Raw genomic sequence first — 25,517 nt, forward strand, 5'->3', positions numbered from 1 at the left:
AAACAGTTACTGTTGTTACTGTTGACTTCTCAAGGTCGGCAGGAGAATCTCCCTCCCACTTAAAATCTCTTCTAATGGCTTTTAACTCTGCACATGATTAGGTCAGACCCAGTCAGAATAATCTCCCTTTTTAGTAACTCACAGTCAGATGATTAGGGACCTCAACTACATCTGCAAAATCTCTTCTATATAACGTAATACTTGTTAGAATGACAGTCCATCATATTTACAAGACTCAATCACAATTGAAGGGAGGGGTTTGCACAGGGCATATACCTAAAAGGGAGGGACTCTTAGGGGCCATCTCAGAATTCTACCCACCTATAGCCCCTCACTTGTGTCCCATAGATTCTGATCTGTGGATTGAGAATAACACTCCATTTTCAAAACTGTTATAAGCTTTAAGTGAGTGCTTTTCACTCAGAAAAAAGTACCACCAGTGTTATGTTCACATTGTTAAAAAAAAAAAAGAACAAGCCCAAACTGAGTCACTCACTTGTGCTAAACCCACATCAGCAAATCAAGACTTAATATCTAACTTAATTGTAGTTTCAGCTTCTCCCAGGAATGTGACTTTTAACTAGTTTATCTGAAATTACCTGATCAGCTCTGGTGAGGTAATCTGCATGATAAACACCCCCCTTCTCCAAAGGATGGTGACATACCTGAACCCATCTACTTCCTTCCCAGCCCCCTCCCCCTTCTGCCTATAAAAGTCTTTGAAGCTCTTTGAAGCTCCTGTCTGCTAGATGGGATGCTGCTGGAGTCATAAATTGTTGAATAAATCCAATTATATCCTCAAATTTACTCAGCTGAATTTTTTTTTTTAACAATATTAATCCTCATTGGGTTCCACTGTGATATGGCCTTGTCCGAAGTTCCTGTCTGCTGTGGAAGCTTATGATAAGGAACTCTGATGCATCTCCCTGTTACTGTATCTTTAGCCACACTGAATCAATAAAGTGCTTTTAAAATTTTTAGCACATAGCTTCAATTTCTGTTCCAGGATTTAGTGTGACACTTCAAAGCACTTGGAGGGGCTGCTTTCTAGTGGATCCATCTGGAGGCCTGCAAGCAACACATTTGGGGCTTCTGCTGTCTATAACCCAGCCCTCCAAGGTAGCAGAGCATGATAACACATCCTGAGTCCCAAATGGTGGGGTGACAACCACTGTTGGTACCTGAGATTTTAGGTGGTAGTATAAGCAGGTACAGTAGGGGGTCCCTGGAGAAAGAGTACCAGGCAAGGCTTTCTTGACATAAGAGAAGTGGCCTAAGCTGTTTTGTGACCTAAATCTGGCCACAATGCCTGCCCTGGAACAGGTCTCAGTAATCATTGATATTAAGGGAAGTAAGGGAATGCAAGAACAAAGGAAAAGCAGTCAAGTAAAACAGTTCAACTATGAAACAGAGTCCTAGTTCCTCCTCAAGGGATGTACATAACAATCTGATACGGTCTTCGTTGACCCTCGTGACTTCAATCAACTAAAGCTTGGACTCTGTTGACTGTGGCCCGAATTCTATGCTGAATTCTCCACTGCTCAAGCCCCTTCATGAATACCCATGTACCTTTAGCTTAAAACTTCCCCAAATTTGCTGTTGGGAGAGACACTGCTTTGGCAGAGATCACTGGTGTTCTCCTTACTTGCTGCAAGAAATAATAAATGCTTCCTTCTCCCTAACTTTGGCTTGGTTGTGACTTTTGGCTCAATACCCACCAAGAGGTGAACCCACTTTTGGGGTCACAATAGACAGATTATTCTGTTTTTAATTGCAATTTATTAATATGTTTTAGAAATATATATATCACTATTCAAACCCATGATTATAGGGCATGAGCAAGGCTAAAGTAGGAATTAAAAATTTTTTTAAGTTCGTTGATTAGAGAAAATATTTTTTAAATAATAGTACAAATGGCTAGGATATGGCGAAAATCAAGATGGTGTTACTCTAATTTGGGAATCATTGGCATATGAGAAACCGGCTGGTGACTAAGCAGTGGATGAAGTAGTGGATTCAGTAGATATAGAATAAATTATGCTAACCGAGTCAGGCTCCAAGAGCCCCTTCGTTCTCAGGAACGTGAACAAAAAGAAGCCCACCATGTTCCAAGCCTACCACGTGCAGGCAGTGGAGTTCATGGTATTCACGCCCTACTAAGCAAGCCTCAAACCGTGGGGGTCTACAAGCAGGAGTGTGATGGGAGAAGGTGGAGCCTTGTGGGGGCGTGGCTAATCCACCTGCGGATGCGTGTGGGGGCGTGGCTGGCGAAGGGCGGGTCCTAGCGGCGGAAGGCGGAAGTCGGTGCAGAGTCACCTGATCTGAGTAACATGGCCGCTGCACCATGAGCCCGGCAGGTGCTGGCTGGGAGTGGTTCTCGTGAGCTGTTTGGCGGCCAGGGGCAGGGTACGGAGACGGGATCCAGGCCCGGGTTCCGAGGCGGCGCGCGGCGGCGGAGCGAGACAGGAGGCCCGGGGTGGCGTGGTCCATGAGCCGGCGCCGGAGGCAGCGCGGAGCCGCAGACTCCCCTAGCCCCGGCGCGGCCCGGGCTGCCGCGGGCTGAGGAGTCGCGGGGCTCCGGGGAACGCCCCGAGCTGCTACCATGAACCCCGAGAAGGATTTCGCGCCGCTCACGCCCAACATCGTGCGCGCCCTCAATGACAAGCTCTACGAAAAGCGGAAGGTGGCAGCACTGGAGATCGAGAAGTAAGAGCCGCGGGCACCCGGGTTGGTCGTGGAGAGCGGAGCCGGGACTCCGTTCTGATTCTGCAGGGGTCCCGCTCTTCCGGGCAGCTCCTCACGCCTTTGCAGCCAGTGTTGCTATTCCAGGTTTCCGGCCCTTAGGGCCGTGCTTAAGAGCAGGAGATTGGCAGTCCCAGCTTTGCTTCTGACTGTGTGACGTGGGCCAAATTATTTAACCTCCTGGTACCCCGAAGGGGCTACCGTGAGAACGAAGCAACGAAATGTATGCGTGGTGCTTTGCACAGTGCCTGGCACATGGTGCGTCCTCAGTGTGGTCTCCATGCAAACAAGCAAATCAGAGAGTGACCTCTGATGGGAGGGAGGTAGGAAGCATGAGAATTTGCTAAGGATGTTGATCTGCCTCATTTCTTACCCAGCTTCTGAGAAGTGAAAGGGACAGTAAGTTGACCAAGTGGAGAAATAAGCCAAAACCTCAAGGCTCAGAAGGGCTGTTATCTCTGTCATATCACGCTTCCCTGAAAGTGAAAGAAGGAATTATTCTTGTTTCTGCACTCTTACTACACGTACAGCAGTACCCTCTAATCTGTGGGGGATATGTCCCCAGACACCCAGTGGATGCCTGAAACCTTGGATGATACCAAGCTCTATATATACTATGTTTTTTCCCATACATACGTATGTATGGTAAAGTTTAAGCACAGTAAGAGAATATCCTAATGACCGGCATCACCAGCATTGCACTTTAGGGCCATTATTAAGTAAAATAAGGGCTATTTGAACATAAGCATTGTGATACCGACAGTCGATCTGATAACCCAGAAGCTACTAAGTATGTGGGTATCATATACAGCATAGATATGCTGGAGGAAGGGTGACTAATGTTCTGGTGGGATAGCACAATATTTCATCTCACCACTCTGAGCCACATACAGTTTAAAACTTAGAAATTGTTTATTTCTGGAATTTTCCATGTAATATTTTCTGACCTGCTGTTGACCATTGGTAACTGAAACTGGATAACGGGGTTCCATTGTATTTGTAACCATGATCTGACATTTTCCTTTTTTTTTTAATTATAAAACAAGGTATTTAACTGCGAACATTAAGGTTTTTCTGCTGTTATTTTACATTTGTATCTTTTTTTCCAGCCAAATCGTGATAAAGTCTGGTGGGTGGGTAATTTCAAAAGAGTAGAAAGAGGCAGGCTGTGAAACTGAAAGAATGCCAGTCTGGGCGTCAGGAAATATGGATTGTAGTTTTGCCCTCTCTAATAGGGTAGCCACTGGCCATGGGCGGCTATTTACATTTAAATTATTGAAGATAAAATAAAAATTTTATCCAGTTCCTCAGTCACACTGCCCATATCTGACATGTTCAATAGCCACATGTGGCTGTCAACTGCCATAATGGACAGTGCAGATTGTAGAACATTTCCATCACTACAGAATGCTTTGTACAGCTCTAATCTAGTCTGTTGTGTGATACTCATTCTTTGACCTCCAGCAAATTCCTTAACTCAGGGTTTCTTAACCTCAGCACTACTGATATTTTTGGACAGATAATTCTTGGTTGTGGTGCGCTGTCCTGTGCATTATAGGGTTTTTAGCAGCATCCCTGATCTTTACCCACTAGACACCAGTAGTTTTCTGTCACTTGTACAACCAAAAATGTCTCCAGACACTGCCTAATGTCCCCTGGGGAACGGACAGTCACCCCGGTTGAGAACCACTGCCTTAACTGCTTTGGGTTTTAGTTTCCTCCTCGGCTAAAGGGTTTGGATTTTACTAAAAGGACCCTCCCTTTCAGCTCTGACATCCAGTATGTCCAGAACCACCTAGCTGCTTCTCTCATCAAGCACCACTTTCTTTTTCTTTTTTTTTTTTTTTTTTGACTGCACCTTGTGGCTTGCTGGATCTTAGTCCCCTGACCAGTGTCCTATTTGATGTGTTCCTCAGAGTATGTGTTTCACAACTTGCTCAGGGCCAGAGGGACTTATTTGTGCTTCTCCTGGGAGCTTTCTAGTGTCTCTGTTTATAAAGACACTGATCCTATTGGATCAGGGCCACACCTATATGACCTCACTTAACCTTAATTACTTACCTTATAGGCCCTATCTCCAAATACTGCCACTAGGTTTGTATGAACTGGGGGGTGGGGGTGGGGACAATTCAGTCCATAACGTTGATCATTTTAAAAAGTGATCACGTGTAAAACACTGTCTGCCTTATTTGGGAGGAGGAGGATTTGGCCCTTGTACATCCCTCATCTCATTTATTTTACGCAGCTGCCCTATGAGCTAGGTAGTGTTACCCCATTTCACAGATGAGGAAGCAGAAGCTCCTTGAGGGTAAGGAATCATCCCAAGCTTTTGCAGCTAGAACCTGGATCTAAAAACTCAGGTTCTTCTGTCTCAAAAGGCCTCCCCATTACAATGAATGGTTTTCCCTTCCAAAAGGGAGACAAATACTTAATAAAATGTCATACTTGAACACCCCAATGGTAGTTTTAACTGCCACTTCCTGTTTTCTGGAAAGCATCTGTCTGCTCGAGTGGCAGAACCAGTACTGCATGGGGTGCTGGAGTGAGGGATTAAAATTCCTAATAAGAGGAGGGTGTTTTATCTTGATGACAGGCCTCTCAGACACTAAAAATGCAGAGATGGATGCTTGGCTCGACTGAAGGACCCCAGACTCTAGACTCTCAAGACCAGGCTGTGTTAGGTGACCAGGATCTGATGGCTAAATGTGTGAGCCTGCTGTGCACAGTCCTGGAGAGCCTTTACCCCACAGCCTGGCTCCAACACACCCACACAGCTTTCTCAAGGATAAGGCCCTGAGGCTAAGATTTTAGAATGGCTGTGGCAGGTTTTGCGGGCCCTGGGTGTCAGGGGTTATAGTCCCTGATGAGTCCCGAGGACAGGGATGGTGAGACCCCAGGCCTGCTCTCCGGGAGAGTCTAGCGTGGGGGAGAAACGCCAGCAGGCGTTCTGATAAGTGTGGTGGGTGCTCCCTCGCTGCGGTGACAGGGCCCTCACTGCAGGCTGGGAGAGATGATGCCCTTCGTGGTGACCAGGGATGGGCTCACTGGCAAGTCTCTGGTGTTCCTGAACTTTGAGTTCCCAAAGCCAGCACATGGAGGTGCCCAGGCCCCGTGCCCTGAGAACACCGAAGCCCAAGGAGGGGCTCCAGGATCAGAGCTCCTGAGGGATGAGTCCCTGCCTGCTGGGGAAGGCAGGGTGGGGAGGGTGGCGTGGGGAGCCGGGATCCCTGGGGCTCTGTGATCAGATCAGGGTTGAACTGCTGAGTTTGACCTGGCCTTTTGGAGCCTGCCACCTCTGTAGGGAGACACTGTTTATTACCAAGTGACTTCAGGCAGATTTTGGAGTGTGGGTCAGTATTCCACCCAGCAGCTTGCTTTATCCAGGGGTCACAGACTAGCAGCGAGGGGCTATGTCCTGCCGGCAGACCTGTTTGTTTGGTTTGGCCTGGATTGCAGGATATTTTAAATCAAGAAATTTCACAGTGAAGTTCAGGTTTCTGGCTTCTATTAAAGAATGGGAAGATGTGGCTCTGTGCGGCCCACATTCCCATGTAGCAGTAGGGGACCCAGGGGCCCACCCTCTTCCCCCAGCCAGGACATGGGCTCCCCAATTTGCTTCCTGTGTTGGGAAGGTCACTACAGCCTGTCTTACCTCCCTTGGCCTTCTCACTTGTGTCTCCTTCTTGGCTCCTGTAAGCATTTGAGTTTGTGACCTTGGGTTTAACCTCTCTGTGCCTCAGTTAACTCATCTTAAAAAGAAAAAACTGCACATTGAAAACATGCTGAGTGAAAGAAGCCAGCCACAAAAGGCCACGTATTGTATCATTTCATTTGTGTGGATTCATAGGCAAATCCACAGAGACAGTGTAGATCAGTGGTTGCCTAGGGCTTGGGGGAGGGGGGTTGGGAGGAAATGAGTGACTACTAATGAGTACAGGTTTTCTTCTGGAGATGATTAAAAAAAGTCTAAAATTGATTGTGGTGACACTTGCACAGCTTTGTGAATATACTAAAACTCACTGGATTAATTGTGCATGTTTAAAGAGTGAATTTATGGCATGTGAATAATATCTCAATTTTAAAAAATAAGAGTGCTTGTAGGTTGTGTTACAGTTGAGGGAAGCACTTATTCAGTGGTCTATTGTCACCTGAGATCCAAACATGCCTCCTGCTGTCTCCTTTACAGTTTTTCCACTGATTATACCCAGTGGATGCTCAGTATATTTTGCTACTTAACTAACTCTTGGGCCTTTCCTCAGAGGCAGATGTTCCGCTTTTCCTGTTTAGTTATTGGAGAGTAGTGAGTAAGTGGAAACCAGGTTACTTAAATACTCAGCAAAGCAGATGGAGGAGATGTTTGCCTGCCAGCTTCTGTTTGGGAAATCACTGCCTGGATATGTTGCCTGATTACAGCGTGTTACATAGAGGACTGGGATGGTTCATTGGACTTGTCAAGAAAAAAATGGCAGCCCGAAGTCCAGCCTGGAATTTTTACAGCATAGGAATAAACACAACTCTGGATTATCTTTCTGTCCTTCTTGGAGCCAGGAGCAAAGCAGGTTCTCAGTCAACAGTTAATGAATGAATATGATCTTGTTAGGTGTGTATAACATCACGGTTTGATTCTGATTTTGCACTAATACTGTTACGTGAGCATATGTAGTACAAAACACATTATGTGAATTATTTTATTTAATTATCTAAAAATAGTACAAAGCCACAGCCAAGACTGGCTCCTCTGAACACATAGGAATGTGCGTGCAATGGCAGAAACCTCGCCACCTCCTGGCCGGGCAATTTGGACATCAACACATGAAATGAGATAGGGCTAAACGAAATAATGTGTGTAAAGTGCCTGGCACCCAGTAGGCATCCAACAGGTGGGAGCTTTGATGTTTGAAGAGAGGATAATGTAACGTGGTAGATTTCAGACCTGGTGTCAGAAAAATCTAGGTTTGATTTCTGCACCTCCCATCCATAAGTTGTGTGACCTTGTATGTTTCGTAACATCTCTGAGCCTCATTTCCCCCCATCTGTAAAATGGGTATTATAGTACCTAGCTCTGTGGCTTATTTTAAGGTTTAAATGAGATAACACGTGTAAAGCATCCACCACATTACCTAGCATGTAGTAAGTGCTCAGCAAATGGTTACTTCTTTCCTGCCTTAATGGTAGAAAACCAGCCCTAGACCTTCATTTCAACATCTCAAGTATGTACTTCATCTGTATGTACACTTGTGTGTGGTGGAGAAATGCTTCAGAGATGTCTAACACTAGACAGTGGCAAAAATGCATGGAGAAAGCTGCACTTCAGTTGGGACCTGAGTTCTGCACCAGGGAAGTACCCTCTGTAATTGGGTGTGTGCACTTTGCAGCTGACGTGCTTTAAGAAGATGGGCGGGAGGAACTGGTGTACAGTTGAGGGGGCCTGGGCTTTGTAGGTGCCAAGGTTCAGATCCTCTGTGACCTCAAGAAAGGAACTTGGTTTCCCTGAGGCTCTGTTTCAAATCTAAATGATGAGATGATAATAACTACAGAAGGAGGTTGCTGTGAGGGATAACCAACCCCTGGAATACTTAGAGTGTGTTCCTGGGAAGTGGTCAGCTCCCCAGTCCTCATGCAGCCTGTGGTTGTCCCCGAGCTGCGTTACAGAGGCCGAGGGGCCCAGTGCGGGGCTGTGGTTTTGTTGCTGAGACGAGGCCCCAGGTTCTCCTTGGGTGAAAGACACATCCTGGCCTGTCTGTGGCTCCTTCTCAATCAGGGACAGGGTAGTCGGTGTGGCACTTTGTGAAGTTGAGAGCAGGGTAGAGAGCTTGGAGTTGGCCAGCATTGGGCGTTGTGCCTCCTGGGGAATGGGTGTTGCTGCCATCCTGCGACACCTCTGACTAGTTCAGAATGGAGGCTCTGAGCAATCTCTAGAGGATACTTCGTCAGCCAGAGTTTTTAGAGAAATGAAGCAGAAGCCGATCTCTTCTCTGGGACATAGAACAGCGATGCGTGTGACCCTAATGTCAGCAAAGGTCACTGGGACTTGTGATCTGGGCCAAATATTAACTTCAGAACTAGTTGAGATCCCCCAGCTGTGGCTCACAACGTGGAGATGAAAGAGGAGACGGGGTGTTCTTTTGAAGAGACACTAGCCTGGAACTGGGGATGCCCGGATTTCAAACTTCACTTCCTCTGCTTCCCTTTGTAGTTGCTTTTTCTCTCTGCCTGTGCCCTGTGGAGAGACCAGGTCCTGCTGACGGGGGCTATTTGGGGCACCCCCAAGGGGTTGGTTCACCCCTAGGCAAACGCATGTCAAGTCACATCCTGGCATCGGCATCTGTCCCCAGCCACGGCCCTGGGGACCTGGTCCTTCTCAGTGTGCGTTTTGAGATCCTGGTAGTGGTGCCCTTTGTCCCTCCTAACTTCAATAGTAAACTAGGGGTTAGGCCCGTCCAAGTACAGTTCTGATTTACCCAACAGGTTAGGTGTAGATGAGCAGGCCACGCCTTGTCACCAGTACGGCAGCGTGGGGCTTTGCCCGTGTTTCCCTACAGCTTGCCCTGCGGCCCCGCCCGCCGGCACAGATGGATCCCTGGGCAGATGCTTACTGATTCCTCACTTACTGTGTGGGGAGCTCTAGACGCGGGGAGAGGGCTGGCGCTCAAGAGGCAGAGAATCGTGGCACCAGTCTGTCCTCAGGGACTCTGGCCTGGAGCTGTGGAGCTAGAAACATGAAACACGTGAGAAAGAACCCGTGACATTCCATGGTGCAGTGCTGGGCACAGACTGCGGGGTCGCCGAGTCCTTCAGCGTTCAGAGGAGGAGTGGTCCTTCCTGGGATGGTCGGGAAAAGCAGGGGGCTGGATGTGAACTGGACTTACGGCTGGCTAGGATGTGGACGGGAGCGGGAGCTTCCCCATGGAGTGGAATGGACAGGAAGTGTCCAAGGAGTAGCATAGCAGGGCCCAGTAAGAAGCCCTTACTGGAGAGGAAAGTTGTGCTGGGCAGCTGAGCAGTGAGACTGCAGAGGTGAGCCGGCCCTGTCTTGATCACCCTGACTGTCAGGTAGAGAGCGTGGGCTCGGGTCGTGGGACAGGTCTTCCTGCTGTGGCCCCAGGGGTGACCCACAGGGCCAGGCCCAGTGCTCTGAGAACTGGTGGTTTTGGTGAGAACATGTTCTCAGGGTTCCCTCCACAGGGAACCACTGTTTGTCATTGTCTCGATCTCCTGGACACTGATAATATTCTTCCTCCAAGAGCAGATAGAGACTTGGGGTTCCAGGCCCTCGGGAACTGAATAGGCCATTGTATTTGTAGTGGCCTGGGGTGCCCTGAGTTGCGTCCTGGTAAGATTCGGGGTGGGGGGACCTTGTAGCTGGTGTAGAGCGAACGGGAATGTCAGGGGGTGCTGAACACAGATATTCCCCTTGCCCATCTCCTCCCCCTTCAGGAGACCCTGTTACACTTGCCCGCTGTCACCCGTCGTTAGTGCCCCATTCCTCACGCTCTCCCACCATTTGGTCTCTGTCAGCCTTTGCAGTCTTCAGAGTTCCCTAAACGCTGTTCGAATCCCTACCACCCACCGCTGCAGATCACTCGTACCTTCCGTGGCTGCTCACGGCCACCAGAAGCAAAGGCCACTTCCTTTGCCAAGCACGTGAGTGGGCGCAGCCTCTCTGGCCCTGTCACCCACGTCTCCTCCACCTGTGTCCTTTGTGCTGCCAATCCAAGTGCCTCTCTCCTTCCTCTGAGCCTTTGTTCATGCTGTTCCCTCTGTCCGGGCTTCCTCACCCTGAATGAACACCTACTGATCTTTCAGAACGCCTTTCAAAAGCTGACCCTCATGAAGCCACACCTCACTCCCTCCCCACGAAAGCTGCCGCTTGTGCTCTTTCTCGCCTGCCCCCTCCTCACCTTGCACTGTCCTCACCAGGTTTTTTTTCTCTGTTTTGCATGAAAGTCCTTGAGGCCTCTCTTGTTTCCCCTCCACGGGATTCTGGCAGAGAGCCCCTCAGGGGCAGGGAATGCATGCCCTTTGCTGTCTCTCAAGTGGGAAGGAGGGCCCTTTCCGGTGGCTCAGGGACCGTTTGTGACCTGAAACAAGGAGACAGGCGAGGAGTTCCAGGTCGGGCTGCCCTGCTGGCAGGGCTGGGTCTTTGCTGCCCTGCTGGAGCCTCATGAATGTCGTTACTCCCACTCTCAGGGCTGCTCTAACACCGACGGAGCAGAAACACACACGGCCTGGCTTCCCCCGGGGCATCGTAGTCAGAGTCCCCGGGCAGCCTGTCTGGACAGGCGGGGAGGCACAGCTGCTTGCAGCGGTTTTGGTGATCCCCACACCCTGGACTCCTCAAGAACAAGGGGACACAAGATCTAGGTCTCTGTGGTTAGGAAACAGGTGTGGAAAACTCAGGCTAGAAAAAAGTCATTCTAGGTTTTTCAGACTGTATCACCAATGCTGTAGGCAGTGTGAAATGTCAAATCCAGTCTCTTAGGATGATAAAAAAGTTTGCTGCTGCATTGGCTGGGAATCGAACCCAGGCCTCCCGCGTGGCAGGCGAGAATTCTACCACTGAACCACCAGTGCTCCAGCTGTGCACAGCTGTGTGAGCACCTCCCTTTAACCCCAGTCGTCTTGTCTGTACGCTGATTCACAGAATGGAAGGCCACATCAGCACAGCTGCAACGGCAGAGGCTTAGGCTCCAGAGCAGGAGAGAAGGCTGGAGGAGGCTGTGTGTGTGCGTTACGTGTGTGCGTGAGAAGTTGATTTGCCTTCAGACGTCAGGACAGGAAGTAGAGCTCAAGTCGTTCCTTCTCAGTAGCAAAAAGCCCACTGAGACTCTGGGGACTTCCTCCTCTCTGAAGTGTGGGTCCTCCCATTCCACATTCACGTGGTGTGTTGAGCTGTTTTACAGCTCACAGGCTTCAGCACAGCTTCCTGCTGGAGACTGGCCAAGGCTGAGGGGGTGCAGCAGGAGTCCCCTTACCGGGGGAAGGGTCCCGCAGCCAGTGGTGGTGCCTCTGTGGAGAAGCCAGCTGCTGTTCGTGCTCACGAAGCAGGGAAGTGCACTCGGAGATTCGCAGCACCCTTGGCTGCTGCAGGCTGGGCGTGACTGAGGAGCTGGATCCTGCAGCAGGATCTCCGGGGGAGCTTGCCAGGAAGAGGCCAAAAAGCAGCACTGCATTGGCCGGGAATCGAACCCGGGCCTCCCGCGTGGCAGGCGAGAATTCTACCACTGAACCACCAATGCTCTGGCTGTTCTCTGGCACACCTGCAGGGCTTTCCTCAAGAGGCTGTGTCTGTCATGACAGTCAGAGAGCTCTGACACATCACTGGGCGTTGTCTGGCTGGTTTGTTCTGTTTGAGAATACAGCCGGTTTATGTAGAGCCATCCTTGCTGTGCCTTATTACGCTGCTTAGGGAGGGGCGCTTATGGAACTGGCTTCCTCCCGAGGCCCTTGGTTCATCCACAGCCCTCAGCCCCCTGGGGTGGGCTTGGTGGAATCACACCCTATAAAGATCAAAGCAAGAGGGCCCTCACAGACCACCTGCATAGCCCCTTCCTGGAATCCCTGTTTCTGCTCCCACATCCGCCAGCTCAGGAGTCAGGCCTGTTTGATTCACCTGTGGCCACAGTCCCAGGCACAGAATAGATGCCCCCTATGACTTGCGGGATTGAATCTTTATCAAGCCCTGTAATCCCCATTGAACAGCCTTTTTACAGGAGTGGTCACAGCCTCACAGGACAGCACATTTAGTTAAACAACGCTAATTACTAGCAGGTTCCTGACACTGATCTGGAACCACACAAACTAATTAATACCTTTTGGACTTGACTGTCCTTAAAATTCTTTGAGCCAGCTTGAGACCCCCATTTATGCCATAGGCGAGCAGTGTACCTGCTGTGATGGGCACAGAGCAATTAGGCAATGAGTCCAGGCAGCTACTTTGAAAAGTCTGTGATCTCTAGGCGTCCCTCGTCACACCTTCAGCTGCTGCATGGGTCGTAGTCCCTCCCACCTTATGATGGGACAGTCTCCCCCTTCCCATCCATCTCATGGCTTCTTAAAACACCCTTTGACCATCTCTTCAAAACCCGTAAACAGCTTCCCTGTTACCCACAATGTGAGATCCCTTCCCCTGAATCTGAGCTGCCAGGCCAGCTCATCCCAGTTGATTTCCTCCTGTTCTCTGGACCCCAGGCAAATTTGGCTATTTTTCTCTCCTTGCCTTTGCCCACACATTTCCTCCTGCCCAGAACACCTGTTTCCTTCTCTCAGGGTCTCTGCCTCCTCCAAGGTCCAGCTCAGTTCCCACTCCTGGGAAGATGTCCGTGAGCCCCAGGCCGCAGCTCCCAGTGGTTATCGGGGCCCCTCATGCCACCATTGGCCCTCATGAGGCTTCTCACTGCAGAGATGCTGTGAGCCTCCGAAGGGCAGAGTATCTTCACGTCCACTGGGCTCTGAAAGGAGACCCTGGTGCCTGACAGAGCTGGGCCTCCCTGTGCTCCCCTCCACTCGGGCAGGGCCTGCCTTGGGAGCATCCCCCCAGGGTGACCACAGGCGCTGCCTCCCTCAGACCCCCTCTCCCTGCTAGCATCACCCCCCAGGTGGGCACCATGCAGGCGTCTCTACCCTTCTTGCCCTGTCCCCTCTCCCTGCTGCTTCCCACTGCTTCAGCCATATTTCAGGCCCCTCTTCCTGACCCTGATAGCTGCGGTATTCTCCCTTGGAGATGTTTCGGTCTCCCTCTGTCAAACCATGCCACCCCCACCCAAGGCAGCCTCTCTGGTCAAAACATAGACAGAAATCTGTCACCCCATTGCTGGAAACCTTTCACCGGCTCGTCTTTTCCTTTTGTGTGTGTGTGTGTGTGTGTGTGTGTGTGTGTGTGTGTGTGTGTGTTTTACGCGGGCCTCTCACTGTTGTGGCCTCTCCCGTTGCGGAGCACAGGCTCCAGACGCGCAAGCCCAGCGGCCATGGCTCACGGGCCCAGCCACTCTGTGGCATGTGAGATCTTCCCGGACCGGGGCATGAACCCGTGTCCCCTGCATCGGCAGGCGGACTCTCAACCACTGCACCACCAGGGAAGCCCTTGTCTTTTCCTTTAACTGTCCCCAGCCACCCCTTCCACACACTGGACTCCTCACCCTTCCCTAAATACACCATGTCTTTTCGGGGCCCCCGCCTTTAGCCAGGCTCTTCCCTGTGCCTGAGGTTCCCTGCCTTCCTTTCTTTACCTGGAAAAGGCCTACTATAATGGCTCTAAGATCTGACTCAGATGGCACCTCCCCGTCAGCCCAGGGAGACTTAACCTGCGGCGTTCTTGCTTCTGTGGTATTGCTGTGTCATGTTGCTACACATCCTTGTTTGTTTGTGGATCTTCCCTGTTGGATGTAGGCCCAGTTCAGCACCGTCCCCAGAAACAATGACACAGACACAGAGAACCACTTGGGTGCATGAGGTGCTTGCAACACTGAGCAAGTATTGAATGAAGACGGTGGATCACTACAGTTTTGGGGCCCCAGCAGGACATTCACTTGCATTCTCTCAGATTCCCAGAAGTGACACTGTTCCCCACTGTTCTTCATTCTGTCATAGACAAAGGGAAGTGGAGACCCAGAAAAGGGAAAGGACCATGACCCAGCCAACGCCTCCCAGTCAGCAGCAGAACTGGGAAAGCCCTGCCCCGAGATGCCTGACTCCCAATTCCTCTTTCTAAACAGGTCATCTCCCCCCCTCACCCCAGCCCCGGGCCCCAGAGCCGGCAGCAGGAGGAGCAGCCTGATCCCGCTGGTCCTGCAGCCCCTCTCTGCTTCCTCTCCAGGCTGGTCCTGCAGCCCCTCTCTGCTTCCTCTCCAGGCTGGTCCTGCAGCCCCTCTCTGCTTCCTCTCCAGGCTGGTCCTGCAGCCCCTCTCTGCTTCCTCTCCAGGCTGGTCCTGCAGCCCCTCTCTGCTTCCTCTCCAGGCTGGTCCGGGAGTTCGTGGCCCAGAACAACACCGTGCAGATCAAGCATGTGATCCAGACGCTGTCTCAGGAGTTTGCCCTGTCCCAGCACCCGCACAGCCGGAAAGGGGGCCTCATCGGCCTGGCCGCTTGCTCCATCGCGCTGGGCAAGGTGAGCCCTTCTGGAGGGACGTACACACTAGCCAGGGCCTTGACCCTGACCCCCGAGCCCCAGCACGGTGTTGCAGACTTGTGATTTCTTTATTGCCATTCTCTCCACATCTCAGACCTGAAGGCTGGCTCTGTGGCCTTGCACCCAGGGTCCTGGGCGTGATCCCTATCCCAGGAAGCTGACTTGCAAAGGGTCTTTCAGCCCAGCCCTCACTCGAGGGTCTGAGCGTCTCCAAGGGAGCCAAGGGCTGGGTCCCCGAGGTCTGACCCATTCTGAGCTGCTTCTGCTCCTACTCCATCGCAGGACTCGGGGCTCTACCTGAAGGAGTTGATTGAGCCGGTGCTGACCTGCTTCAATGATGCTGACAGCAGGCTGCGCTACTACGCGTGTGAGGCCCTCTACAACATCGTCAAGGTGGCCCGAGGCGCTGTGCTGCCCCACTTCAATGTGCTCTTTGACGGGCTGAGCAAGGTGACCGCTCCTCACTCGACTGGGCTGAGCTCACCCAACACACCTGACTTGACCTTTCAGGACCTTGAGTGCTGGCCTCCCTTTTCCCAGATGCAAGGGGAGCAGATAAGCACATACTGCCAGGGGTGCTTGTTGTCTGTTCAATCTAATGATATATTTTTAGATGGGCTTGTAAATATTTGTTTGTTTTTCCCCCACACCTCTATTAATTTATCTTTAGTGCATTTTACAAAAGCATCAGTCCACCACAAATTGGAGGGGAAAAAACAGTCATTTGAGAGCACTGACCTCCCTTATAGAAGGTGAAGGTGGTGATTTCATAGTACAGACTGTATTTCCCCTGCAAGGAGAGCGTAGCCCATAAGCTCTAGAAAAAGCTCTGCTTAGAAAGGCTTTGGGTTCCCTGATAGCTCATCGGCACCTCTCTCATCGTCATGGAGTTCTCCTCCCTGAAGTCGTTTCTAGAGGATTAGCCTCACAGCTGATCCGTCCCCTCCTCCAGGAGTGGAGAGAGGACCCAGCATTGTAAGATTGGAAAGCCCTGAGGAAGGCCAACGGGAAGCAACCACCTGACTGGTGGCAGCAGGTCCCAGCGGTCCCTGAGCAGAACGGGGGTCTGCCACATCTCGGCAGCATTGCCAAGTTCTGCTTTACCCCCTTGCCTCCCCTGCCTGTCTTGCATCTGTGCACTGAGAGAGGTGCCTATGCGATGTTCAGGCTGCCCCAAGGCCTTTGCTGTTGGACTTCAGTGGATTCCTTGTCTTATATATTGACAGTGACCCTCTCTCCACCTCTGTCTCTCTCATAGTTGGCTGCTGACCCAGACCCCAATGTGAAGAGCGGCTCTGAGCTCCTAGACCGCCTCTTAAAGGTACTTGTACTTGGTCCCCACTCTTATTTTTAGCATCTGTTTCCTCCATCTGTCTGTACAGCTTATAAATTCTATCATTGGGATGCTCTTCGTAATTAAAAAAAATTTTTTTCATTTACATATAGTTAATGGAATAGTGTACAGCTCTATGATGAGAGTATAGAGTTATGTCAACAGCAGAATCAAAATACAGAACCATTCTGTCCCCCTAATGGCCCCTCATGCTGACCCCACCCTGCCCCCAGTGACAGGGGCAGTTTATGCTCAGCTCACCAGGGCATTCGAGCCAGACCACAGAGATGCAGGGTTTTGCCTTTTGATTAGTTCTCTCGACCTTGATTCCTGCTTTCAGTGCATCCTTTCTGCTGGTCCTTCGGCCTGTGTGAGGAGGGATGCTCCGGGGCCCTCTCCTGCCTGACTCAGGCTCCGTCATCTTCCTCTGTGTCCGCCTGACCCCTGGAGCCAGCCTGGGCCGGGGATTCAGCCAGGTCAGGCAGCCCCCGACCCCAGCAGGCAGCTCTCATGCCTTTGACCCACAGGACATCGTGACGGAGAGCAACAAGTTCGACCTGGTGGGCTTCATCCCCTTGTTGCGGGAGAGGATTTATTCCAACAACCAGTACGCCCGGCAGTTCATCATCTCCTGGGTAAGGTCCGGCCCCGCGACACTCCTTCTCCAGCTGTAAGGAGCCTCTAGTTGAGTGAGGTCTGCTCTCTGGCTCACCTGGGCACTTCCTGTGGCTGCGGGGATGCCTCACTGTTATCCCTCTAGGAGCCAATGACACCAGATAATCCGAAAACACATGTATTCGGCTTTGCCCCCAAAGCCCATCACGTTTGCCTCTGAAGAGGATGTGGTTCCTTCCTTGTCTCCGGAAACACCCAGATTTACCTTTGAAGCCAGCTGTGCTCCTCCAGCTGTCACACCTCTTCTAGCCTTGCCCACCTTTCCCATGGGTTCCCTCCCGCACCCCCCGCCCCCGGGCATCTGAACTACCCTGGGGTTAAATTGCCATTCCCCTGCCCATTGAACAGAAACAACAGCTACTAGCACCCGCTCCTCCGTGGGACACCCGCAGTGCCGTGAAAAGGTGCCTCAGCAGGGCCCCTTCTCACTGGGCAGTCCGGAGGATGGGCGAGGAGATGCAGGTTCTCTGGCTGGTGACTTTCCCTGATGGTTTCCTCCCCTGGGGCAGATCCTGGTTCTGGAGTCCGTGCCAGACATTAACCTGCTGGATTATTTGCCAGAGATCCTGGATGGACTCTTCCAGATCCTGGGCGACAACGGCAAAGAGATTCGGAAAATGTGAGTGGAGGAGGAGAGGGGCAGGTGGCTGCAGGGGCCCCTCGGCATGTACGCGTACCCCACACCCAACAGACAGGCGGCGGCAGGAGAGCACGAAATTCACCGTCCTCTTCCTGGCTTGTGTGCTTCCTGCTTTGAGGAGCTAGGAGATCATCCACCCCCAGCCTCGGAAAAATGTCCATCTGACAAGTGTGTCCCACAGAGCACAGCAGAAATGGCACCACTGGTGGAGGCTCCTCTGGCTCTGGCTGCATGAGCTGTCTCCTTTCTCCTTTGCTCATTGGTAGGTGTGAGGTGGTCCTTGGAGAATTCTTGAAGGAAATTAAAAAGAACCCCTCCAGTGTTAAGTTTGCTGAGATGGCCAACATCCTGGTGATCCACTGCCAGACCACGGGTGAGTGTGTAAAGGCCCCAAGGCCACCACCACCTCCTCTGAAGCACCTTTCTGTCTCCCCATCTCAGAGAGAGTCCTCGTGGGAGTGTGAATCAGTGTGACAGTGGGTCCTGGAGCGGTGGGTCCTTGTGGGAGAGATTCTGATTCTGTCAACATGGAGGCCCTTTCACTTGGTCTGACCCTAGAGGGGAGTCAGATCTGGAGGCCTTCTTGCTGGCAAGCTTGCCATTAGCACTGTGATTGAAATGCTTGGAGATTGGGGTCGTGTATCTCTCTGCTTCTACTGAGTATCAAGCCACCACAAAATGCAGTTACTTCACATAGCAGTCCCTTGGTATTGTCCTGAGTCTTCGGGTCAGCTGGGTGGCCCTGCTCCCCTGGGCCAGGCTCAGCTGGGCTCAGTCATGTGCCTACAGTCAACTGGAGGGTCGGCTGAGGTGTTACTCATGGTCAGTGGTGTCACTCATGTCTGGCTATTGCCAGCTGTCACGTGTGGCAACAGGAACAGTCGTTCCAGGTGTCTCATCATCCAGTGGGTTAGCCCAGGTGCATTCACGTGGCATCAGTGGATTCCGAGAGGCATGATAGACGTCAGCAAGGCCTCTAAGGCCTAGGCTTGAACCAGGCACACCATCATTTCTACCACCTTCTCTTGGACAAAATAGCAGGGCTGGCCCAGATACCGGGACGGGGGAAGTAAACTCCAGCTCTTGATGAGAGAAGCCACAGAGCCCCATTACAGGGTAGTGGACACAGGGGGGATAGAGAATTGTGGCTACTCTTACAATCAGCCACAGGGTTGTAATTCCATGTCACCCTGGTACCTGTATATTCCTTTGGAAGGAAAAAGCAAGGGCGAGAGTATTCGTGAGGCTCGAAGCTGTGCCAGCCCTCAGGTGCCCTCCGGTTCTCCAGTCCCATTTGTGGACATGGTCAGTGGGAGGGGCGCTCTGGCTGCTCATGCGGACCCCCTGGAACACACCAATTCTCCTTCCAGACGACCTGATCCAGCTGACAGCCATGTGCTGGATGCGGGAGTTCATCCAGCTGGCCGGCCGGGTGATGCTGCCCTACTCCTCTGGGATCCTGACTGCTGTCTTGCCCTGCCTGGCCTACGATGACCGCAAGAAGAGTATCCTTCACTCTGGAGAGAGGAAACGAGCAGCCCCAAAGGGGGCCATAAAGTTGCAGGACCCTGGAGTGGGGGATGGGGGCTCCCTTAGGATCCATCATATCTCCACATTTCCCCAGGCATCGAAGCAGCAAGAGGTGGAGCTGAACGTGGACAGGGAGAGCCAGGGCAGCACTAGGGACGTGGCGCTAATGCCGCCATCCCCAAACCTCACCTGGTTACTTACAGATCTGGAGAGGCTCTCGCAGGTCCCAAGGTGCCAAGTCTTTGAGCTCACACTGCCCCGCATTGGGTGGAAGAAATCCTGTTGATGAGAGGTCCACCAGGAAGGGCCCCTGTGAGGAGACATAGGAGCTTCTTGCGGGGACCCCAGCGTGGCAGGGAGAACAGGGACTCAGTTCAGCCTACCTGTCTGCCCACTAACATACCCCTGGATCAGGCTGCTCCTTACATCAGTGGACTCAGGCATCAAGGAGGTGGCCAACGTGTGCAACCAGAGCCTGATGAAGCTGGTCACCCCCGAGGACGACGAGCCCGACGAGCCCAAGCCAGTGGTTCAGAAGCAGGCAGAACCCAACCCTGATGACTCGTTGGCAAAGCAGGAGGGAACCGCCAGTGGTAAGTGGTCTCTGCCTCCTGCCCCTCACCTCCCAGGGAGGGCCACGGGGACCCAGAGGTTGTAGAACCTGACCTGGGGCCTCACTCAGCCAACCAGGGCTGCTTTCCATATCTTAACTCCTGATTCCAATAACAGCCCAGTGAGGTGGGAACTGCTGTTACCTTCATTCTACAGATGGGCGCAGGGAAGATAAGTACCACCGCCAGGATCTGGCGGTCTGGCAGCTTTGAACCCTGGCAGTCTGCCTCCAGAACCCATAGCTCTTCACCCTTTCTGCCTCAAAGAGCATTAATGCTTTCTTTACTCTTTTTCTGGGTTCAGCTATAGTCGATGTAGAAAGGTTTGGAGCGTGGCAGGAGTACAGTCTACAGGGTTCACTTGAGTCTTGGCAGTAGACATCCAGTGACTCGGAAGCTGGCTGCCTTTCCTGTGCCAGTCATTCTCAGGGTGGGAGGGTTAAGGAAGCTCCAGCTGTGGTTTATTTGGTCCTTGGGAATTCTGCTCTCCTTCAAACTCCTTTAACATTAACGTCTTGTTTATCCTTAACATGAAGAAAACCACTTTTATGCCGATTGGAGTCTGGAGTTTGACTCTAAATGTTTTCTAGAACTCTAGACTTTTCTAATCTCTTGGGCCTCTGTCGTCACTGAGATGTCACCAATCAGCTCTGGAGTGATGTTCTCCTTTCCAGAGTCAGCCAAAGAGTAAATTGATGCAGAAACTACTCCGGTCGTTAAGGCTAACAGACTGCGGCCTGGAACCTGCCCCCCAGAAGCCAAAAGAATTTCTAAAGCCTTTTCCCCTGTTGCCTTTCATCGGAGCAGAATGTCAGGCATGTGTGCCCCATGGGCCTCCTCCCATGGGTTTGGCCAGCAGAATGGAGCAGCATTCCATGCTGGACCATCTGAGGTGTCAGGTTACAGCCGTGCCAGTGCCACTGTGTGCCAGAGCAGCAAAACAGCTGCGGGCAGAGCGGCATTCAGCTGGAGCACTGGTGGTTCAGTGGTAGAATTCTCGCCTGCCACGCGGGAGGCCCGGGTTCGATTCCCGGCCAATGCAGCTCATTTAACCTTTTATTTAGACAGTTTTCCTAAACATTCCTAAAAACAGCTCCCGGCTCAGGAGAATCTTATCCTAAATCAGGATACATTCAGGCAGCTTGCTTTCAGGTTTTACTGCCTCATAAACAGCACTTCAGCAGATGCAGAGCTCACTTTATAGTAGTTGCCAGAGATGGCCGCAGCTAACTCTGGGGCTCCACATCCACTCCAGACGCGCTCAGCTTGTAACTAACCACCACTTTACGAAGGTACCAGCAATCCAAGAGAGTCAGGGTTTAGTTCCTCAATCCACGCGTTCATCCAGCCCTCCTGCTTACTCTCACTCTGACCCTGTGCCACTCTTCCAGCCTGGCAAAGGCAGGAACCTCCTGTCTGGTTTCCCTCCTCTAGTGCCCCTGTCCCCGACTCAGCCTGCGTTGTGTGTCCCACAGCACACCGCGTTCTCCACTGCACACCTCCGGGCAAGCCCCACAGTGAGGCCCTTCAGCCAGGCCCTCTGCACGTGAGCACACGCACACACACGCTTGCACATGCACGTGCTTCTCCCTCTCCCCTCACCACGAGGCTTCAGGCAGGGCAGGCCCTTGTTCGTGTCACACTGCTCCCAGCCCCCTCCACTTGCTCTGGCTCCCCCTTTGCCCTGCTGCTTGGGGGGTCCACAGTGCAGTATCCTTTCTCCGATTCTGAGTTCCTAGGCGTTTGATGCATCCTCCCAGTTCCCCTCCATGACGTCCCCTGATTATCTCAGGTGTCACAAACTGGAGTCCACAGTCAGAACTGCCCGCCTGTGCATCCTGGCCCCGCTGACTTCATATCTGTTGCCCTTGGACAAGCCACTTGGCCTTTCTATGCCTTAGCTTCCTTATTCATTGAATAGGGCAACAGTGATAACACCGAACCTATGTGTGGTTGTGAGTTTCAGAGATTTTTGCATGTAAAGCTCTTAGCACACGGCATAGGCCACACGCTCCCAATAGCAGGTGCTTTAGTGTCAAGTTGTTTTAATGTCTGTTTATAATGAGACCCACTACTTAGCAAGGTTGTCAGGGGCAGGGCTTTTGCTCCCGTTATCTTTTAATCATCAGCTTTGCCCAGGTGGTAATGGGCCCCTGATGGGTCCCAAGTGAGGGATCGGAGAGGGTCAGGGGTGGAACTTTATGTGGTGACTGAGGAGCAGATCTATAAACACGGTTTCCAGTAGAAGACTGGTGACCTCCGTGGGTGAGCATGAAATGGAATCCACCCATTTGCAAAGCTTTGATGGGACTGCGTGTATCAGCACCCTCTTTGGACACTGCACATGTAAGTGAATCAGACCCAGGACCTGCCTGCAAGGAGTTCAGGGACAGGTCCTCAGAGGAGTGATCATGTGACAGCGGATGTGGTCGCAGAGGACTGGGGGCACCAGGCCGGGCTTCGTGGAGGTTATTTGAACTGGATCTTCTCTTTCTCCTTCGCTTCCACTCTCCCCTAACCCCACCCTCATTTTTAACTCTGGTTATAAGAGAAATACACATTCCCTGGAGAGATTTTGGAAAAAACAGACGTTCCTACTGGAAGGTGGAGAGTAAATACATTAAATACGTTGTCTGGTAGATACATTTGGCAGTGTGTATCATAACATTTAAGAATTTATCCTTAGGAAATAAATATAAATGTGGGTCAGGTTTTTCATCTTAACAAGTGTTAGGCTCCTTTACTGTCCTAACAAGCCTCTGGTGCAGGCAGTGGCGTTAGCACATTATACAGGTGAGGAAATGGGGGCAAAGGCAAGTGACCTGCCAAAGGTCACACAGTGAATGAGTTGGAAAGTCAGGCTCAAACCCAGGCCCAGGGGCTCCTGAGTCTGGGAATTGATACAAAAGGGCAACCAAAGATGCTCAGTTTGCCTGGGTATCCCAGAATTGCAGAGTAAAACAGTGTCTCATTTTTACTCATCAACTTGGCAAACACTTGAAAGATTACTAATATCCCAGTGTGAGGCTTTGGGTGGGTGCGGGGGATGACTGCTCAGGAGAACATTCCTAAAGGGCAGCTTGGCGACAGCTATTAAAGCAGCAGGTGCCTGACCCTCCCCCGCAGCAACCCCCTCTAATGGATCCTGGAGAAGTGCCCACACCCATGTGGAAGGAAGCACAGGTGAGATCTAAGAGTGAATATTAGGAAATAATCGAAGTCAATTTGAAGCCGGTTTCTGACATCCTATCATTTCATCTATAAATGCGTGTGTTTCCAAAAGGCAGGAGAGAGGGAGGCCACCAGTGGCAGGGAGCCCCAGCTGCTGCTCCCAGCTGGCCCACCCAGGCTACCCCGCATATCCTCCTCACCTTTCCCCAGGCCTGTTCAGGTGGACGGCAGGCAGCTCAGCAGGCCCAGCTGGCGCCCACAGCTACTCCTGCCCGCTCTGGGCTGTGCCATGTCCCACAGAGGGCCTCTGGGACCAGAGGGGACAGGCGGCAGCTCGGAGCTTTTCTGTTCAGCGTGGAACTCAAGGCCCCCTTTACTGGGGGACTTTGGACATCCATAGTCTACAACTGGAGTGGCGCAGCTTGAAGACACAGTAGGAAGTGAAAAAAGCAAGTTGCAGAAGATAGACTCTGATCCCATTTATGTTTACAAAACAAAAAGTAAGACTGGGAAAAGACGAGAGGGACCTTTGCCTAACAAGTAAATTAGTGAGTTACCTGCCCATAAAGTAAGATTGAAGGTTAAAGAGAGAAGGCGGGGACTTCCCTGGTGGCACAGTGGTTAAGAATCCACCTGCCAACGCAGGGGACACGGGTTCGAGCCCTTGTCCAGGAAGATCCCACATGCCACGGAGCAACTAAGCCCGTGCGCCACAACTACTGAGCCTGCGCTCTAGAGCCCATGAGCCACAACTACTGAGCCCACGTGCCACAACTACTGAAGCCTGCACGCCTAGAGCCTGTGCTCTGCAACAAGAGAAGCCACTGCAATGAGAAGCCCGCGCACCGCAACTAAGAGTAGACCCCGATCGCCACAACTAGAGAAAGCCCGCGTGCAGCAACAAAGACCCAACACAGCCAAATAAATAAATAAATAAATGAGAGAGAAGGGGGCTTTGCCTTGTTGTGTTAGGAATTTTTAGTGTAAAACTATGTGTTACTTGTATAATTTAAAACTTTTAGGAGGCCAGGGCTGGTACCATTTGAAAAACAATATAAATAATGATAGTTTTAATGTGTAACCCACAGAATAAAATAAATATGTATGGGTCAGTGATGATATAAATGAATGAATGGATGGATGGATGAATAGATAGGTAAATGACGGAGTAGGAATAGTTCTTCTGTATAGAAGAATTCCAGTTAATAAATGTAGAAGGAAAGAGGAATATAGAAAATCACCATTAGTCAAACTCCATAGTACTAATTGTAGGCAACATCCACTGATGGATGATAAAAACAGTGGGGGAATGTTTGAGGGGAAAAAACTGGATATTTGTCTAGTCTTAAGTATCTTCTGCAAGATATTTATTCATTACAAAAAGAAAATAGTAACTTTACAGGGGAGAAACCTGGTAGGCACTACCATAAATTGGGTAATAGGGTTAACGTCACCAGCAAAGAGAAAGATAGACATCATGTACCCCTGATTTGATGTACTGAGAAGGCAGTAGCATTTTTCCAAAAATGCATAGCCTTAGCCTAGTCATGAGACAGGCCCAAATGGAGAGATGTTCTACAGAGTAACTGACCAAGGGTTTCAAAAGCATGTTCATGAAAGATATGGAAAGACTGAGGAGCTATCACAGATTGGAGGGGACCAAGGAGACAGGAGAACTAAATGCAATGCAGGGTTCCGGATTTGATCCTGGAACAAAGGACATGAGTGGTGAAATTGGATTAGGTCTGTAGTTTAGTTAGTAAAACTATCAATGCTACTTTCCTGTTTGATAATTGAGCTATGGGTTTGTACAATACTAATATTAGGGGCAGCTAGATGAAGAATCTCGAGAATTCTATACTATTTTTGCAACTTTTCTGTAAATCTAAAATTATCTTAAAAGGTTTTTTTTTTTTAATTTATGAAAATGGCCATCACACCCTTGTCTCCTCTAGTCCTCAGCAACCTCTAATCTACTTTCTGTCTATATAGATCTGCCTATTCTAGACATTTCATATAAATGGGATCAAAATGTGATCCTTTGTGACTGCTTTCTTTCATTTACCATAATGTTTTCAAGATCCATCCATGTAGCATGATCAGTACTTCCTTTTTATTGCCAAATAATAGTCCATTGTATGGGCTCCAACACATTTTGTTTATCCATTCATTTGATAGACATTTGGATTGTTTCCACTTTATGGCTGTTGTGAATAGTGCTGCTGTGAGCATGGTGTACAAGTTTTGGATGTGGACGTAAGTTTTCATGTCTCTAGGAGTGGACTGGCTGGGCCATATGGTAACTAACTGTTTGGAGCCTTTTGAGGAGCTGCCAGACTGTTTTGCAAAGCAGCTGCACCATTTCACATTCCCACCAGCAATGTACAAGGGTTCCAGCTTCTCCACATTCTCACTCACTTGCTACTAATATCTGTCTTTTTTGTTTTAGCCACCTGGTGGGTGTGAAATGGTATCTCATTGGGCTTTTGATTTACATTTCCCTGATGGCTTATGATGTTGAGTGTTCCAGAAGTCACTTTTAACATCCATGGTCCTTGAACCAGCAACACCTTCTGAGATTTCCCAGATATGTTCAGCCCTGGAGAGCCCCTCCTTGAGAGGTCACTGTGCCTAAAAACCTACAAGCATGGGTACTGTCCAAAAGCTTTGGGGAATGAATAGGCATTG

General features: G+C 50.8%; 1 protein-coding gene and 3 non-coding genes across 4 annotated transcripts in view; 2 read left to right on the plus strand and 2 right to left on the minus strand.

Annotated features, from left to right (window-relative positions):
• The first annotated feature begins 2,327 nt into the window (after nucleotides 1-2,327).
• The window catches only part of VAC14 (VAC14 component of PIKFYVE complex), a 97,915-nt gene continuing 74,725 nt past the window's right edge, over nucleotides 2,328-25,517 (plus strand). The window contains exons 1-9 of the mRNA XM_065898714.1: nucleotides 2,328-2,706; nucleotides 14,698-14,848; nucleotides 15,152-15,319; nucleotides 16,128-16,190; nucleotides 16,730-16,837; nucleotides 17,387-17,496; nucleotides 17,784-17,890; nucleotides 18,888-19,022; nucleotides 19,488-19,640. Of these exons, the coding sequence (XP_065754786.1) occupies nucleotides 2,603-2,706; nucleotides 14,698-14,848; nucleotides 15,152-15,319; nucleotides 16,128-16,190; nucleotides 16,730-16,837; nucleotides 17,387-17,496; nucleotides 17,784-17,890; nucleotides 18,888-19,022; nucleotides 19,488-19,640 (1,099 nt within the window). The 5' untranslated portion in view covers nucleotides 2,328-2,602. The remainder of the gene's footprint in view (nucleotides 2,707-14,697; nucleotides 14,849-15,151; nucleotides 15,320-16,127; nucleotides 16,191-16,729; nucleotides 16,838-17,386; nucleotides 17,497-17,783; nucleotides 17,891-18,887; nucleotides 19,023-19,487; nucleotides 19,641-25,517) is intronic.
• Nucleotides 11,246-11,316, minus strand: TRNAG-GCC (transfer RNA glycine (anticodon GCC)). The gene has a single exon. It is a non-coding gene; the product is annotated as a tRNA-Gly (tRNA).
• On the minus strand, nucleotides 11,911-11,981 carry TRNAG-GCC (transfer RNA glycine (anticodon GCC)). The gene has a single exon. It is a non-coding gene; the product is annotated as a tRNA-Gly (tRNA).
• TRNAG-GCC (transfer RNA glycine (anticodon GCC)) lies at nucleotides 20,630-20,700 on the plus strand. The gene has a single exon. It is a non-coding gene; the product is annotated as a tRNA-Gly (tRNA).

Source organism: Phocoena phocoena, chromosome 20 (assembly GCF_963924675.1).
Source record: "Phocoena phocoena chromosome 20, mPhoPho1.1, whole genome shotgun sequence".
NCBI classification, from domain to species: Eukaryota; Metazoa; Chordata; class Mammalia; order Artiodactyla; family Phocoenidae; genus Phocoena; species Phocoena phocoena.